General features: G+C 43.5%; 1 protein-coding gene across 1 annotated transcript; it reads right to left on the bottom strand.

The window, feature by feature from the left end:
* Positions 1–666: 666 nt before the first annotated feature.
* On the bottom strand, positions 667–3,552 carry RPS29 (ribosomal protein S29). The gene is made up of 3 exons (XM_032134852.2): positions 3,394–3,552; positions 3,059–3,158; positions 667–770 (listed from the first exon to the last, which is right to left on the bottom strand). Exons 1-3 carry the CDS (start codon positions 3,453–3,455, stop codon positions 762–764), a joined length of 171 nt encoding a protein of 56 aa, XP_031990743.1. The 5' UTR covers positions 3,456–3,552; the 3' UTR covers positions 667–761.
* Positions 3,553–16,269: the final 12,717 nt, after the last annotated feature.

Here is a 16,269-nt window from a genome sequence, read left to right as displayed (position 1 = left end):
TGCTCCCAACTGCTTTTCTCCACAAATACGCACATGCACACATTGACAGATGAGAGACCCTGTATCTATTCAAAAGTGTGTGAACATATATGTATATAAACTCCTTAAAACATTTTTTTCTTTAAAGAGACAAGGTCTCAGTATGTTGCCCAGGGTGGTCTCCTGGGCTCAAGCAATCCTCCCACTCTGACCTCCCAAAGGGCTGGGATTACAGGCCTGAACCTGCCCGGTTTTGTAAAGTATAAAAATAAAACTGGCATTTACCAGTTTACTGGCTGGTATGATTTTATGTTAAATTCAGGGAAAATAAGCCATTGAGACAAGTTTATTGAGAAGGTAATAAAATTTAAGTTTTTAAAAGATTTCTTGCCAGGAGTGGTGGCTCATGCCTGTAATCCCAGAGCTTCAGGGGCCCAAGGCGAGCAGATCACGAAGTCAAGAGATCAAGACCATCCTGGTCAACATGGTGAAACTCCCATCTCTACTAAAAATAGAAGAATTAGCTGGGCGTGGAGGCTGAGGCAGGAGGCTTGAACCCAGGTTGCAGTGAGCCGAGATCACGCCACTGCACTCCAGCCTGGTGACAGAGCGAGACTCAGTCTCAAAAAAAAAAAAAATTTTCTATAAACAATTAACTATTCCAGTCACATTAAAACACTCACAAACTTAAGGGTTTTTTCAAATGTTTATTTTATGTACAAAGAACTATCATGGTTTTTCACTGAGTAGATGCCTTGGATAATCCTTTGAAGGAAGATCGTTTAGTCCAACTGAAAAAAAAAGCAGACAATGATTTATTTCAAAACGCTTTAAATCTCTAGATTCTCACAAAAAAAATGGCTCGGTGTATAATGTTATAGAATTACAGAACTGGACCTTTGACCTATCCAAACCACACCAGGTTCTACGTAGTTTAAATATTTACTGAATGCCTACTCCAGAATCAACCATGTTTTAGAATGATTTTTAGTAACGCTATCCCGCTTCTTCAAAGTCATGTCTCCCAAAACACTAGTAAATGATCTTTACCAAATGCACAGAATAGTTGTTCAGTAGGCAACTATAATTACACAGTTCATTTTTTTTTTTTTTTTTGAGACAGTCTCGCTGTCTCCCGGACTGGAGTGCAATAGAGCCATCTCCACTCATGCAACCTCAGCCTCCTGGGTTCAAGCGATTCTCCCATCTCAGCCTCCTGAGTAGCTGAGACCACAGGCGAGGGTCACCATACAAGGCTAATTTTTGTAGAAACAGGTTTTCGCCATGCTGGCAAGGCTTGTCATGGAAACCCTGGGCTCAAGAGATCTGCCCACCTTGTCGGCCTCCCAAAGTGCTGGGATTTCAGGTGTGAGGCACCTCACCTAGCTCAGTTTATCTAGGACACAGAGCTAGGGCGTGGGCCAAGGTCCATTTTCTTACGTATGATATACTACCTCTCGAATTAGGCGAACCTCCTCATTTTAACAAGAAGCATATACTGATGAAGTATTTGCTCAAGGCTGCCAAGCCTGAGTTTAAAGGGTACTTTCTCTGTCCCTGCTGCACTGCAGAATTCATATTAACAATTTACAACAGACAGGGCGCCGTGGCTCACACCTGTAATCCCAGCACTCTGAGGGATCAAGGCAGGCCGATCTCCTGAGGTCAGGAGCTCAAGACCAGCTTGGCCAACATGGTGAAATCCCATCTCCACAAAAAAATAAAAATAGGCCGGGCGTGGTGGCAGATGCCTGTAATCCCAGCTACTCGGGAGGCTGAAGCAGGAGAATCGCTTGAATCCAGGAGGGGGAGGTTGCAGTGAGCTGAGATCAGGCCACTGCACTCCAGCCTGGGAAACAGAGGGAGACCCAATTTCAAAGAAAAAAAAAAAATTAACATCATTATAGGACAGAACTATCCAATACAAAATAATTAAGAATCAGAAAGCTGGTGATTTTTATCTCAAAGAGCCAATAATAAATTCGTTTTCACCTTAAAAAAAAAAAACCCAAACTACTACTTAAAAGATTTTTAGAAGCCAAAAGTTTCATATAATCAAAAGTTTCACATAAACATTAGCTTGACTAAGACGATCAAGAGATAGAAGCACTAAATGCAGACCCTTGTTTGCTGAATCTTAACAATGTCTTTCTGGCCCCAAACTTTTAAGTTCATTCCAGTATACGATGCTATCAAACATTTTGGGTTGGCCGGGTGCGGTGGCCCATGCCTGTAATCCCAGCACTTTGGGGGGCCGAAGCGGGCGGATCACGAGGTCAGCAGTTCGAGACCAGCCTGACCAACATGGTAAAACCCCGTCTCTACTAAAAATAAAAAAAATTAGCCAGGCATGGTGGCGGGCGCCTGTAATGCCAGCTATTCATGAGGCTGAGACAGGAGAATCGCTTGAACCGGGGAGGCGGAGGTTGCACTGGGCCGAGATCACGCCATTGCACTCCAGGTTCGGTGAGTGCGACTCCGTCTCAAAAAAGAAAAAAAAAAAAAAAAAACACTTGCGGTCAGCGGTTAATACATAGATTTGGTTAGAAAATATCCAGGTACAGCCGCGCGTGGTGGCAAGAGCCTTTAGTCCCAGCTACTCGGGACGCCAAGGCAACAGGATCGCCTGAGACCAGGAGTTCGAGGCTGCAGTGAGCCCTAACAACGCCACTGCACTTCAACCTGGGCGACAGAGGGAGACCCTGTCTCTAAAAAACAAAAAGAGAATAGGTACTTATAAGATTGATAAGTGAAATAAATGTAAAACAATTTTAGTGGCTTCTGTAAAGTGAATTTCACTCAACACAATACATGGCACCTAAAACTGGCTAAGCTATCTAGGTAAAAAAGGGAGTAGGAAAGACTAAGTCCTTCACCTTCTCCATTCTGTTAATCTGATTGCCCAAACCATCAACACCGTCACCAGCTACCAACTAAAGAAAAGAGGAAAAGCTCTTGGTCGAATGCTCAGAACTACCACCCCAGGGAAGATCTGCCCGGTTGTCTTTCGCGGAAAAAATAGAGAACCCCCACAACCTTCTCTGCCCAAACAACATGGAGTACGCCTGCAGACGCCTACCTTAATGAAACCGATATCCTTCGCGTACTGACGGAAACACTGGCGGCACATATTGAGGCCGTATTTCCGGATCAGACCGTGCCGGTTTGAACAGACGCGACTGTAAGAAAAGAGACAGCGGTTTTGCAGGTCACAGAAATTACCAGACTCCGCACTCAGACGGCTACTACCCGCATCCCGGGACTCCCAGACCCCACTACAGGCCTGTAATGGCGGCACCAGCGACTCCCAGTTGGCGTGCTCCCTCGTGCCGCCCGTGGCCCCCTCTACTTGAGATTTTAAGCAGCCTAGCGCTCCAGGGCAACGCTTCCCCAAAATCACAAACTATTTCTCACCAAGAGCGAGAACCCTGGCCGAATTTACGCGGGTGGCTCCAGTACAGCTGCTGATGACCCATCTTGCTCTCAGCAGTGCAACGAGGTAAAAGGAAGAAGTTGGCCCACGCATGCGCTCTTCAAATTTTTGAGACAGTTTACCCAGAATGCAGTGCTGAAAGGAAACGCGTGCGCAGTGTGGTCAGGTTGTTTCGCTGGGTGAGTAAAACGAAATCTTAGAGGCGTTGAGGGCTGGCCCAGTTGATGACGTCACCATACCACAGCTTCTAGTGCTATTCTGCGCCGGTATCTGACCGCCGGGCGCGGTGGCGCGTGCCTGTAGTCCCAGCTGCTCGGGAGGCTGAGGCTGGAGGATCGCTTGAGTCCAGGAGTTCTGGGCTGTAGTGCGCTATGCCGATCGGGTGTCCGCACTAAGTTCGGCATCAATATGGTGACCTCCCGGGAGCGGGGGACCACCAGGTTGCCTAAGGAGGGGTGAACCGGCCCAGGTCGGAAACGGAGCAGGTCAAAACTCCCGTGCTGATCAGTAGTGGGATCGCGCCTGTGAATAGCCACTGCACTCCAGCCTGGGCAACATAGCGAGACCCCGTCTCTTTTGAACAATAAATACGTTAATTTTGGACTCTCAAGAAATGAATAATAATCTCTTTTATTGGTTAAACCTTTTACTTTCTTTTAATTAAAACGTTACACTTGGGAAAGGAGTTTTTCCTCAACTCACTAGTGACACCTACTGGAATAAATTTACAAAACAACTTAAAATCAGCTGTAATGATCACGAGTCAACAGTAGGGTTTGCTTTTATTCTGTTAAACAGAGTACGTTTTCAAACTTATTTTTTTGACACACTCCTCCAAGAAATATACCTACACCATTCCAGAAAAAAAATGAGATTCTTTGGCATTTAGTGTATTTGATTCTTAAATGTAATTGGCTGAATGTAAAGTAATAAACAAGTAATGTGCAGTGTATGTTGCTTTGACCAGATAATTTGGTGACAAAACAGCTAATGAAAAGCAAATGCAAAAATGCAAAAACCCAATGTTAATAAACGAATTTCTGCTGAAAGATGCCTACATTCCATATGGTCATTTATAATGCCTCCAGATAAAACTGCTCTGAAATCAAAGCTTTAACTAGATTTATAAAATGTAGCACAGGATGCAACAATTCAAGAAACTTTTACATATAAACTTTTATAAATTGAAATGCAACACTTCTTAAGGTATGTTATGTCAGGGTTCTAGTGGGGTCCCCCTACCCAATCATTAAGTTAGGCATTGTCTTATATGATTAAGGAAGGAGGGGAGTCAGAGATTTGTAAACTAGATATAACTTGTTTCTTGCCCTCAAAATTTTCTAATCTAATCTGTGGAAAACAGGATTATCTCCAAGACTTCAATGTACAACATTTATGCATCAACAACCCATATACAGCTAAGGAAAATATTCTGTATTCAATGATGGGTGGGCTCATGAAGTATGAAAGGAGCCAAGAAGAGAAATTAATTCCAGTTTGAGGTACATTTGAGAGACCTTTGAGGCAGACCTTGAAGAATGGGATTTCTACAGGCAGCATTTGACAGAAGGGAATGCCTGGTGAAAGGAAGCGCTTGAGCCAAGGTAAGGTGAACAACTTTGTGTAACTAGAATAGAAGATGCACAAAAGGCCTAGTGATAGGAATGAAAAGGTATTTTATTTTAAAGCCTCATTGGGCAAGATCCAATGTCAAGCTTTTACAACTTTCCTATAATTTATATCAGTCACTAATGTGTGGTTTCCAAAAGCTATTTGCCTCTCAAAAGCTAATCTAACATTTGTCCACACTTTCTTAGGCCTCTTCTAGTTGGTCTCCATAATATTTAAAACATTACAGTGGTTCTGAAATCAATTCCATAAATATTTTTAGTACTCTGATATATAATCCTTTGGGCCTAAAGAAGTGAATTCATTTAGGAGAGAAAAAAAGACAAATGAGAAGCAATTAGTTTCACTTGAACAATCTTAATCTGAATACTTAAGTAATTCTTTGTTTTTTTGTTTGTTTGTTTGTTTGTTTGTTTTGAGACGGAGTCTTGCTCTGTTGCCCAGGCTGGAGTGCAGTGGCACAATCTCGGCTCACTGCAAGCTCCGCCTCCCGGGTTCAAGCCATTCTCCTGCTCAGCCTCCCGAGTAGCTGGGACTACAGGCACCCACCACCACGCCCGGCTAATTTTTTGTATTTTTAGTAGAGATGGGGTTTCACTGTGTTAGCCAGGATTGTCTTGATCTCCTGACTTCGTGATCCGCCCGCCTCGGCCTCCCAAAGTGCTGGGATTACAGGCGTGAGCCACCGCGCCCAGCCTTGAATACTTAAGTAATTCTTAATGCTTGTTCTAGTCTATACATTATTCTCTTTGATAGAGATATTGCAAAAGTGCAGCTAAGAAGTCGTACTTCCTTTCATTTTTAAGATAATGTGACACCGTCTATCCCAAACAATGAAATTATCCATTTCTTTTTCAATCAACTGAGAACACAGCTTTAAAAGTTCATTTTAACTCGGTGTTTATCAAGAGCTTTTATGTTTTTGTTTTTGTTTTTCCTTTTTTTTTGAGACAGAGTCTCGCTCTGTCGCCCAGGCTGGAGTGCAGTGGCACCATCTTGGCTCACTGCAACCTCCACCTCCTGGGTTCAAGGGATTCTCCTGCCTCAGCCTCCCGAGTTGCTGAAATTACCGGCACGTGCCACCACACCCGGCTAATTTTTTACATTTTTGGTAGAGATGGGGTTTCACCATGTTGGCTAGGCTCGTCTTGAAGTCCTGACCTCAAGTAATCCACCCGCCTCAGCCTCCCGAACTGCTGGGATTACAGGAGTGAGCCACCACGCCCGGCCTAAGAGCTTTTATCTTAATCCTGTAGTCTTCTTACAGTTTCTTAGTTTTTGTTTTTTTTTTTTTGAGACGGAGTCTCGCTCTGTCACCCAGGCTGGAGTGCAGTGGCGCGATCTCGGCTCACTGCAAGCTCCGCCTCCCGGGTTCACGCCATTCTCCTGCCTCAGCCTCCCGAGTAGCTGGGACTACAGGCGCCCGCCACCATGCCCGGCTAATTTCTTTTTGTATTTTTAGTAGAGACGGGGTTTCGCCGTGTTAGCCAGGATGGTCTCGTTCTCCTGACCTCGTGATCCGCCCGCCTCGACCTCCCAAAGTGCTGGGATTACAGGCGTGAGCCATCTTAGTTCTCTTTTATACATGGGTTTGAAATGCTGCTTCTTTTAGAACACATTTTCCTTTAATAGCATATTTATTGGGTTTGGGTTCTTTGTTTTTTTAAAAATGTACAATGAGGCCGGGCGCAGTGGCTCATGCTTGTAATCCCAGCACTTTGGGAGGCCGAGGCGGGCGGATCATGAGGTCAGGAGATCGAGACCACGGTGAAACCCTGTCTCTACTAAAAATATAAAAAAAAAATCAGCCGGGCGTGGTGGCGGGCGCCTGTAGTCCCAGCTACTCAGAGAGGCTGAGGCAGGAGAATGGCGTGAACCCGGGAGGGGGAGCTTGCAGTGAGCCGAGATCGCGCCACTGCACTCCAGCCTGGGCGGCAGAGCAAGACTCCGCCTCAAAAAAAAAAAAAAAAAAAAAAAATGTACAATGAAGTGCAAAGAAAAAGAAACAAAAAGTGCCATAAAGTCCTTGCCCAGATAACCCTACTAATATTTTTCTTTTGAAAAACTAAAAGTAATATACATGTAAGATTGAAGCATTCTAACACTACAGAGTATAGATCTTATTTTTAAGTACATTGGAATAATATGCATGTTAGGACACTATTATTCAAGATGTCTTTAATTTTCTTTCTCAAATTATTCCTATAATCTTCTGTGATCATCCATCCAGAATTTAATCATTTAAAAACCTTCATCTTAGGCATATACACTGCTGATGGGAATGTAAATTACTTCAGCACTGTGGAAAGCAGTTTGGTGATTTCTTAAAGAATTTAAAACAGAACTGTCATTTGACCAGCAATCCCATTACTGGATATATATACCCAAAAGAATATAAATCATTCTACAATAAAGACAAATGCATGTGTATGTTCATCGCAGCACTATTCACAATAGCAAACACACTGAATCAACCTAAATAGCAATTTTTTAAGCAACAGTAGACTGGATAAAGAAAATGTACATATACACTATGGAATGCTACACAGCCACAGAAAAGAACAAGATCATGTCCTGCGCAACAGCATGGATGGAGCTGGAGGCCATTATCCTAAACAAACTGACACAGGAACAGAAAACCAAACACCACGTTCTCACTTATAAGTGAGAGCTAAACACTGAATACACATGGACCCAAAGAAAGTAATGGACAGCAGGGCCTACTTGAGGGTAGAGGGTGGGAGGAGGGTGAGGATTCGAAAAGTACCTGTTAGGTACTAAGCTTATTACCTGGGTGATGAAATAATAACCGCTGCAACACACAATTTATCTATAGAACCAACCTGTACATGTTCCCTTGAAACTAAAAGTTTTTTAAAAAACACCTGGCCGGGCATGGTGGCTCACGCCTGTAATCCCAGCACTTTGGGAGGCCAAGGCAGGCAGATCACAAGGTCAGGAGTTCGAGACCAGCCTGGCCAATATGGTGAAACCCGGTCTCCACTAAAAATACAATAATTAGCCAGGCATGGTGGCGGGCACCTGTAGTCCCAGCTACTCTGGAGGCTGAGGCAGGAGAATCTCTTAAACCCAGGAGGCGGAGGTTGCAGTGAGCTGAGATTGCGCCACTGCACTCTGGCCTGGGCAACAGAGTGAGATTCCATTTCAAAAAAAAAAAACAAAAAACCCTGCATCGCTCTTGAGTTACTTTCAGTTTCAGAACTTTTGGGAATAGAATCATACTTTTCCTCTAAACTTTACAAAGCCTATTTTACCATAGACAGAGTCTAAAATACATGTTTTGCATGTTTGGTTATTACAATATGCACACTTCAGTATCATGCCCCGGTTTTTTCCAGTTGGTTAGAATTAGTTCTTTTTCGTTTTTTTTTCTTTTTGAGATGCAGTCTCACTCTGTCACCCAGGCTGGAGTGCAGTAGGGCCATCTCAGCTCACTGCAACCTCCACCTCCCAGGCTTAGGCGATTCTCCTGCCTCAGTCTCCTGGGTAGCTGAGATCACAGGCGTGTGCCACCGCTCCCGGCTAATTTTTGTGTTTTTAGTAAAGACGAGGTTTTGCCATGTTGGCCAGGCTGGTCTTGAACTTCTGGCATCTAGTGGTCTTCCCCCTCGGCTTCCCAAAGTGCTAGGATTATAGGCATCAGCCACCGCACCCAACCAGAATTAGGTCTTCATTAATAATAATTAACCCTTCAAAAAAGCCCAATTGTTCAATAGTGTTATGTGTTTGTCCTTATCTATTTTAGCAAATATTAATATTTTAATTAACTGTACATATTATATTTTAAAGTAAAACATACATACTTCAGGAAAGGGGACTCAGAAAAAGGAAAAAAATACATACATACATGCATACGTTAAATATATTGTTAAAAGTCTTTCTCCAACCCTAGACCCCTATTTTACCAGTCTCCCTGTCCAAACCAACAAGTTAGCAGTTTTTAGAGATTCTTTGTTTGTTTGTTTTGACAGAGTCTCGCTCTGTTGCCCAGGCTGGAGGGCAATGGCACAATGCAATCTCAATCTCAGCTCAGGGCAACCTCCGCCTCCTGGCTCAAGCGATTCTGCTGCCTCAGCCTCTCAAGTAGCTGGGATTACAGGTGCATGTCACCACACCCGGCTAATTTTTGTATTTTTAATAGACACGGGGTTTCACCATGTTGGCCAGGCTGGTCTCGAACTCCTGACCTCAGGTAACCCACCCGCCTCAGCCTCCCAAAGTGCTGGGATTACAGGGATGAGCCACCATGTCTGGCCCAATTTGATTTTTTTTTTTTTTTTTTTTGAGATGGAGTCTTGCTCTGTCAGCCAGAATGGAGTGCAGTGGCGTGATCTCGGCTCACTGCAACCTCTGCCTCCTGGGTTCAAAGGATTCTCCTACCTCAGCCTCCCGAGTAGCTGGGATTACAGGCGCCTGCCACCATGGCCGGCTAATTTTTTGTATTTTTAGTAGAGACGAGGTTTCACCGTGTTAGCCAGGATGGTCTCGATATCCTGACCTCATGATCCGCCTGCTTCGGCCTCCCAAAGTGCTAGGATTGCAGGCATGAGCCACCATGCCTGGCCCCAGTTTGATTTTTTAAAGTCCACTTAGCAAGATTCAATTTGATTTTTTGATGAGACAGAGCATATTTTCCTATGTTTATAAGCCAGACATATATCTTTATCTGGGAACTTTTTTGAGTCCAATTTTTTAATCCATTAGTAAGCTAGTTTATATATTTATAAATACTTATGTATAAGGAAATACACCTTTGACCTTCATATAAGATGCAAAGTTATTTTCTTTGCCACCATACCAGATTCTTACTTATTTTTTAAATTTGTTTATAGTATATTTTGCCATGCAAAAAGTTTTTATTTTTTTTTAGACTAGTCAAGTGAAGCAGTGGCAGTGGAGAAGGAACAAATAAATCTGTAACTGGTTGTAATTAATTAGTTGTAAACTCCACTGCACTCGGACCAGCACCACGCAAAAAGTTTTAAAGTCTATTTTTTTTTTTTTTTTTTTGAGACGGAGTTTCACTCTTGTTGCTCAGGCTGAAGTGCAGTGGCACAATCTTGCCTCACCTCAACCTCCGTCTCCCGGGTTCAAGCAATTCTCTTGCCTCAGCCTCCCCAGTAGCTGGGATTACAGGCATACGCCACCACTCCTGGCTAATTTTGTATTTTTAGTAGAAACGGGGTTTCTCCATGTTGGTCAGGCTGGTCTTGAACTCCTGCCAGCCAAAAGTCTATGTATTAAAATTAACTTGCCAGGCGCGGTGGCTCATGCCTGTAATCCCAGCACTTTGGGAGGCCGAGACGCGTGGGTCACCTGAGGTCGGGAGTTGGAGACCAGCCTGACCAACATGGAGAAACCACGTTTCTACTAAAAATACAAAATTAGCCCGGCGTGGTGGTGCATGCCTGTAATCCCAGCTACTCGGGGGTCTAAGGCAGGAGAATCGCTTGAACCCAGGAGGTGGAGGTTGCAGTGAGCTGAGATTGCGCCACTGCACTCCAGCCTGGGCAACAAGAGCAAAACTGTATCTCAAAAAAAAATAAAATAAAATTAACTTGTCACACTACTGCCTTTAGGTTTTGCATCAAAATTCTTTAAAGGTTACATGTGTTTTCCTGTGATATTTTTTAAGTTTTTATTTTAAATCTTGAAACCACCTAAAATTTATGTCACTGTTCCCCAGGAATGAGGGAGAAATTCAGCTTTTTTCCCCTCCCAAATGGCTACTTATCCCAACACAAGCCGTATTAATTGCATGTCAGGCTGCTGTATTCTAGCACAATGCATGCTTTCACAAATATTTGCTAAATGAATAAATGAAAAGCAGTATTTGTTTATTCTTTCTACAAATATGCATTGAGTACCGACTGCATGTAACCACCATGCTAGGCTTTGCATATAACAGTAGTGACTCGGAAGCCAGGAAGCATATCATCTAGCAGTGAAGATAAGCATTAAATAAGTAATTATATAGCAATATTTTGAACAGGATAAAATTCCTCTTACGGTCAACACTCAAATGTTTTGGATAAAATATGACATTTTGGTCGGGCACGGTGGCTCACGCCTATAATCCCAGCACTTTGGGAGGCTGAGGTAGGTGGATCACCTGAGGTTAGGAGTTTGAGACCAGCCTGACTAACATGGTGAAACTCCATCTCTACTAAAAATACAAAAATTAGCCAGGCGTAGTGTAATCCCAGCTACTCGGGAGGCTGAGGCAGGAGAATTGCTTGAACCTGGGAAGTGGAGGTTGCAATGAGCTGAGATCGTGCCATTGCACTCCAGCCTGGGCAACAGAGCAAGACTCTGTCTCAAAAAAAAAAAAAAAAAAAAAGACGATTTAAAATGCAGAGGTGAGCTTACAAGAAAGGGGTATACTGGGGGCAGGTGCTAAGTGGGAACTGAAAAACCAGAGGCTGTCCTGGGGCAATTTGTCCTGCTAAGTAATATTAAATATTACTGGATTCCAAAGGGAGCAAGAGACAAGCCTTTGGGCAACTGTATTTAATCAAATTGTGATGAGTAGAAATCCATGAAGGTTTTTGGGAGAAATTAAATACAGCATCTGAGACTTGAGTTCTAGTCCTGCTTATTCTAACATTGACTATCTATGAGGTCATGGTCAAATAGTGTACCTTTACTCTTAATTTCATTCCCTCTTGTGCAAAATGAGAGAATTGAAGTAAAATATCTGTAAACGACATTTCAGCTCTAAAACTTGAGGATTCTATGATAGGATATCCGTCTACAAATTTAATTTTGCTGCAGTATGGATGGTGGATTATTACAACAGCATCCTAACTGATCCATCTGCTTTCAGGCTTGCTCTACCTCCAAAATCATCTTTTTACTGACCACAAGAACCTTTCCTGATCAGGTCTAAATTTTATCCTGCTTAAAATTTTTCAAAGGTTTTCCAGAACTTTCAGAGCCTAGGGGACAGGGTGTGAACCTGTCTCAAAAAAAAAAAAATCCTAAGTGTTAAATGAATGAATAAATGTATTGAAGCAAGAAGACCTGGTAAATTTAGCAACAGCTCTGTAATGCAGCTCTGAATTGATATGGCAGTGCTAAGAATGGAAAGGTGGTCATTCATTAGTAAATAATCGTGGAAACACAATCTGTAAGACATAATCAAAGAGTGTCACTGAAGAAAGGCAGCACTTAGAGGAGTGAAAGTTGCAGATACCAGGATGAAATCACTTTTGTCAGAACCAAACAAAATAGGGCCAGAAAGGCAGAAAGGAAGGGGCTCATGTTTGTATGTCTGAGATAAGAACTGTTTCTGGGCCGGGCGCGGTGGCTCACGCTTGTAATCCCAGCACTTTGGGAGGCCGAGGCGGGCGGATCACGAGGTCAGGAGATCGAGACCACGGTGAAACCCCGTCTCTACTAAAAATACAAAAATTTAGCCGGGCGTGGTGGCAGGCGCCTGTAGTCCCAGCTACTCGGAGAGGCTGAGGCAGGAGAATGGCGTGAACCCGGGAGGCGGAGCTTGCAGTGAGCCGAGATCGCACCACTGCACTCCAGCCTGGGCGACAGAGCGAGACTCCGTCTAAAAAAAAAAAAAAAGAACTGTTTCTGAAGACTTTCTAAAAACTCGGCAAGAGATCACTTCACATCCTTCACACATGTCCTCCTTTGCACAGTTGGCAGGTTTCAGACATATACATATATTTCTATGACAAGGCTTATCATTCTTTAGGACTGCAGTAATTTAGATAAGAAGCTCTCAAAAGAACACTTGCCCAGTAACAGCATCTCCACCAATGAACTGATGACAGCTCTGGCTCTGAGCCTCTGGAACCAATGAACTGTTCATTGAACAGAACTCTTGCCTCTGTTTCCAAGCAGCTTTATTTGAACTCGCCCTTTTTGCCAATAAAAGCTTCCTTTTACCCTTCCCTCACTGGACGTACTTTTAGCTTGCCATTTCATGCGTCCTGAATTCTAATATTCTCTTCCCATTTCTGAATAAATTCAACATATTTAGAGATACTTTTCTCCTTTTTTTTTCCTTTTTTGAGATTGAAAGAGGTCTGATTTTTAGGTGCATATTTTTTTAACTATTTAGCTGTATTGAGTCTTAGATGATGTTTACCACTAAAAAATAAACTAACTCCAACAGCTGGATCAAATGTGCTAGGGCAAGCAAGTCTACATTGTCCATAGATTGTGACCTCCTTCTTTAAGAATCTGACGTGGGCGGGGCATGGTGGCTCATACCTGTCTGTGATCCAAGCACTTTGGGAGGCTGAGGCAGGAGGACAGCTTGAGGCCAGGAGTTCAAGACCAGACTAGGCAACATAGCAAGAACCCCTATCTCTAGCAAAAAGTAAAAAAAAACAAACAAAAAAACCACACACATCTGGCCATGGTGGCACGCACCTGTAGTCTCAGCTACTCGGGAGGCTGGGGCAGGAGGATGGCTTGAGCCTAGGAGTTTGAGGCTGCAGTGAGCTATGAATATTGCCACTGCACTCCAGCCTGGGTGAAACCCTGTCTCCAAAACTAAGCTAAACTAAAAAAACAATTCTCATGTGACTGTGACTTTACTAGCTCAAATATAGTGAGCTACAAAGCGAGCAAAGTTCACTATGATTACAAATGAAAAGTTAAAGAAATCCATTGTCGGCAGGGTGCAGTGGCTCACACCTGTAATCCCAGCACTTTGGGAGGCCGAGGCGGGTAGATCACCAGAGGTCAGGAGTTCGAGACCAGCCTGACCAATATGGTGAAACCCCGTCTGTACTAAAAATACAATAATTAACTGGGCGTGGTGACGGGCACCTGTAGTCCCAGCTACTCGGGAGGCTGAGGCAGGAGCATCGCTTGAGCCGGGGAGGCTGAGGTTGCAGTGAGCTGAGATCATGCCACTGCACTCCAGCCTGGGCAACAGAGTGGAAGGAAGGAAGGAAGGAAGGAAGGAAGGAAGGAAGGAAGGAAGGAAGGGAGGGAGGGAGGGAGGGAGGGAGGGAACCACTATCTGCTGAATGCCTAGTATATGCCAGAAAGCCAGGGAAATAAATGAACAGTGCTTGCAAAAAGGAAGGTCAAGATGTTAAGGAAGGTTTAGCGGAAACTGAACTGGGATTTGATCATATTAATTAATATGAACAAAAAGAGAGAAAAGAATGTAGTTTGTAGGCCAGGTAGAAGACGAACTAATTTTATAGAAAACAAATCTAAATGTTACATCTTTTATTTCTCTTGTCAAAGACTTGTAGCCCAATTATTTTTAACTCCTTATATATTTCCATTTTCAGTCTGTCTACAAGGAAAACTAACTCGAGGTAATTAAGGATAGAGATCAAAGGGCAGATTTTATTTGTATGGTGGTAAAGTTCAAAAGGCTCTTTGCTTCACAAGCGATCCACTAAGACCAAAAACTTTAGGTGCACTCTAGAGTGCCAGATCCAAGTATTTAAACCATTAAATTTGGGTGGACAAAGGGGAGGATGTGGAAAGGGAAATGAGATATCAAAAACTGATAGATGTTTAAAAAAGAGGTAGTTTGGAAATTACCTTTTTTGAGACTGACAATTAGGAAGATACGTTTTTGGCAGTATATACCACTGTTTCATTCTAAAATCACCGTTGAACTGTTATGTAACTTTCATCTATTTAATTACTGAATCCATGCTTCAACAACCCAAGCCTAAGTAACACCAAATAAAGGATTGAGATTGAGGCTTTTTTTTTTTTTTTTTTTTTTTTTTTGAGACAAGGTCTCGCTCTGTTGCCCAGGCTGGAGGGCAGTTCTTCGCTCACTGCAACCTCTGCCTCCCAGGCTCAAGCTGGGACTACAGGCGCGTGCCACCCCGCCCAACTAATTTTTTTTTCTCTTTTTTTTTTTTTTGAGAGTCTCGCTCTGTCGCCCAGCCTGGAGTACAGTGGCACTATCTCGGCTTACTGCAAACTCCGTCTCCTGGGTTCAAGCGATTCTCCCACGTCAGCTTCCCGAGTAGCTGGGACTACAGGCACGCGCTACCACGCCGTCTAATTTTTGCGTTTTTAGTAGAGACGGGGTTTCACCATGCTGGCCAGGCTGGTCTCCAACTCCCGACCTCAGGTGATTCTCCCGCCTCGGCCTCCCAAAGTGCTAGGATTACAGGCGTGAGCCACCGCGCCCGGCCTAGTTAATTTTTTAATTTAAATTTTTTGTGGAGATGAACTCCTGGGCTAAGCGATCCTCCTGCCTCGGGCCTCCCAAATTGTTAGGTTTACAGGCGTGAGCCACCGCACCTGGCGGAACATTTCTACTCTAATGAAAATTATAACAGTTTTTATAGTTTTCCTAGCTCCCAACTGTACTTACAAGTTCAGAGTCCATTTAATATACTTGTAATAATTTAGGCTGGTGTTTTATTATCTTTTCTACATTATTACCCTCTCAAAGAACAAAAGCAGGTAACTCCTATAAAGTCTAATAGTCTGAAAATTGTAGTGTCCGTTTCCTCTTTAGCCATAAAGTTAAGTTTTGCTTAAATGCTGAATAGCGTTTTAATGCTCTACTAGATGTACACGTAAGAATACTAAATGGAGGGAAACTAATTTTTTTTTTTTTTTGAGACGGGGTCACTCAGGCTGGAGTGCCAGTGCGCGATTACGGCTCACCGCAGCCTCTCGACCTCCCCAGGCTCAAGTGATCCTCCCACCTCAGCCTTCCCAGTAGCTGGGACTACAGACACGCGCCACCACGCCCGGCTAATTTTTTTGTATTTTTCTTAGAGACTGGGTTTTGCCATGTTGCCCAAACTGGTCTTGAACTCCTGGGCTCAAGCGACCTGCCTGCCTCAGCCCCCCAAAGTGCTGGGATTACAGGCGTGAGCCACCGCGCCCGGCCATAATTTTATCTTAATCACTATTTTTCAGGAACTGTTACGTTTTAAAGAATGAGGAATTAACCGACAACACTTCAGGTTCAACATGTAAATAGGGACGCTCATTTGAGAATAAGTCACACTTTGTCACAGTTGTATTGAAAAATCGGCATTTCTGAACGTCATTTTACCATTACGGAAGTATAACTCAGACACAATAAAATGTTTAATATACGGCTAGGATTAGGTTAAGGTGAGAGGCGCCTAGAGCACAAATTTTAAGGAGGCAAGACTACGACCCCGACAGTGAGCGCCTCCTTAACATTTGCTCCCCAGGCGCTTCCCACTCCCCAGCCGGGCCCCGTCCTAGTTCAATCA

Source organism: Hylobates moloch, unplaced genomic scaffold (assembly GCF_009828535.3).
Source record: "Hylobates moloch isolate HMO894 unplaced genomic scaffold, HMol_V3 SCAFFOLD_16, whole genome shotgun sequence".
Classification (NCBI taxonomy): domain Eukaryota; kingdom Metazoa; phylum Chordata; class Mammalia; order Primates; family Hylobatidae; genus Hylobates; species Hylobates moloch.
The sequence above is the reverse complement of the archived record's forward strand: the minus strand, read 5'-3'. Positions and strand labels throughout refer to the sequence as shown.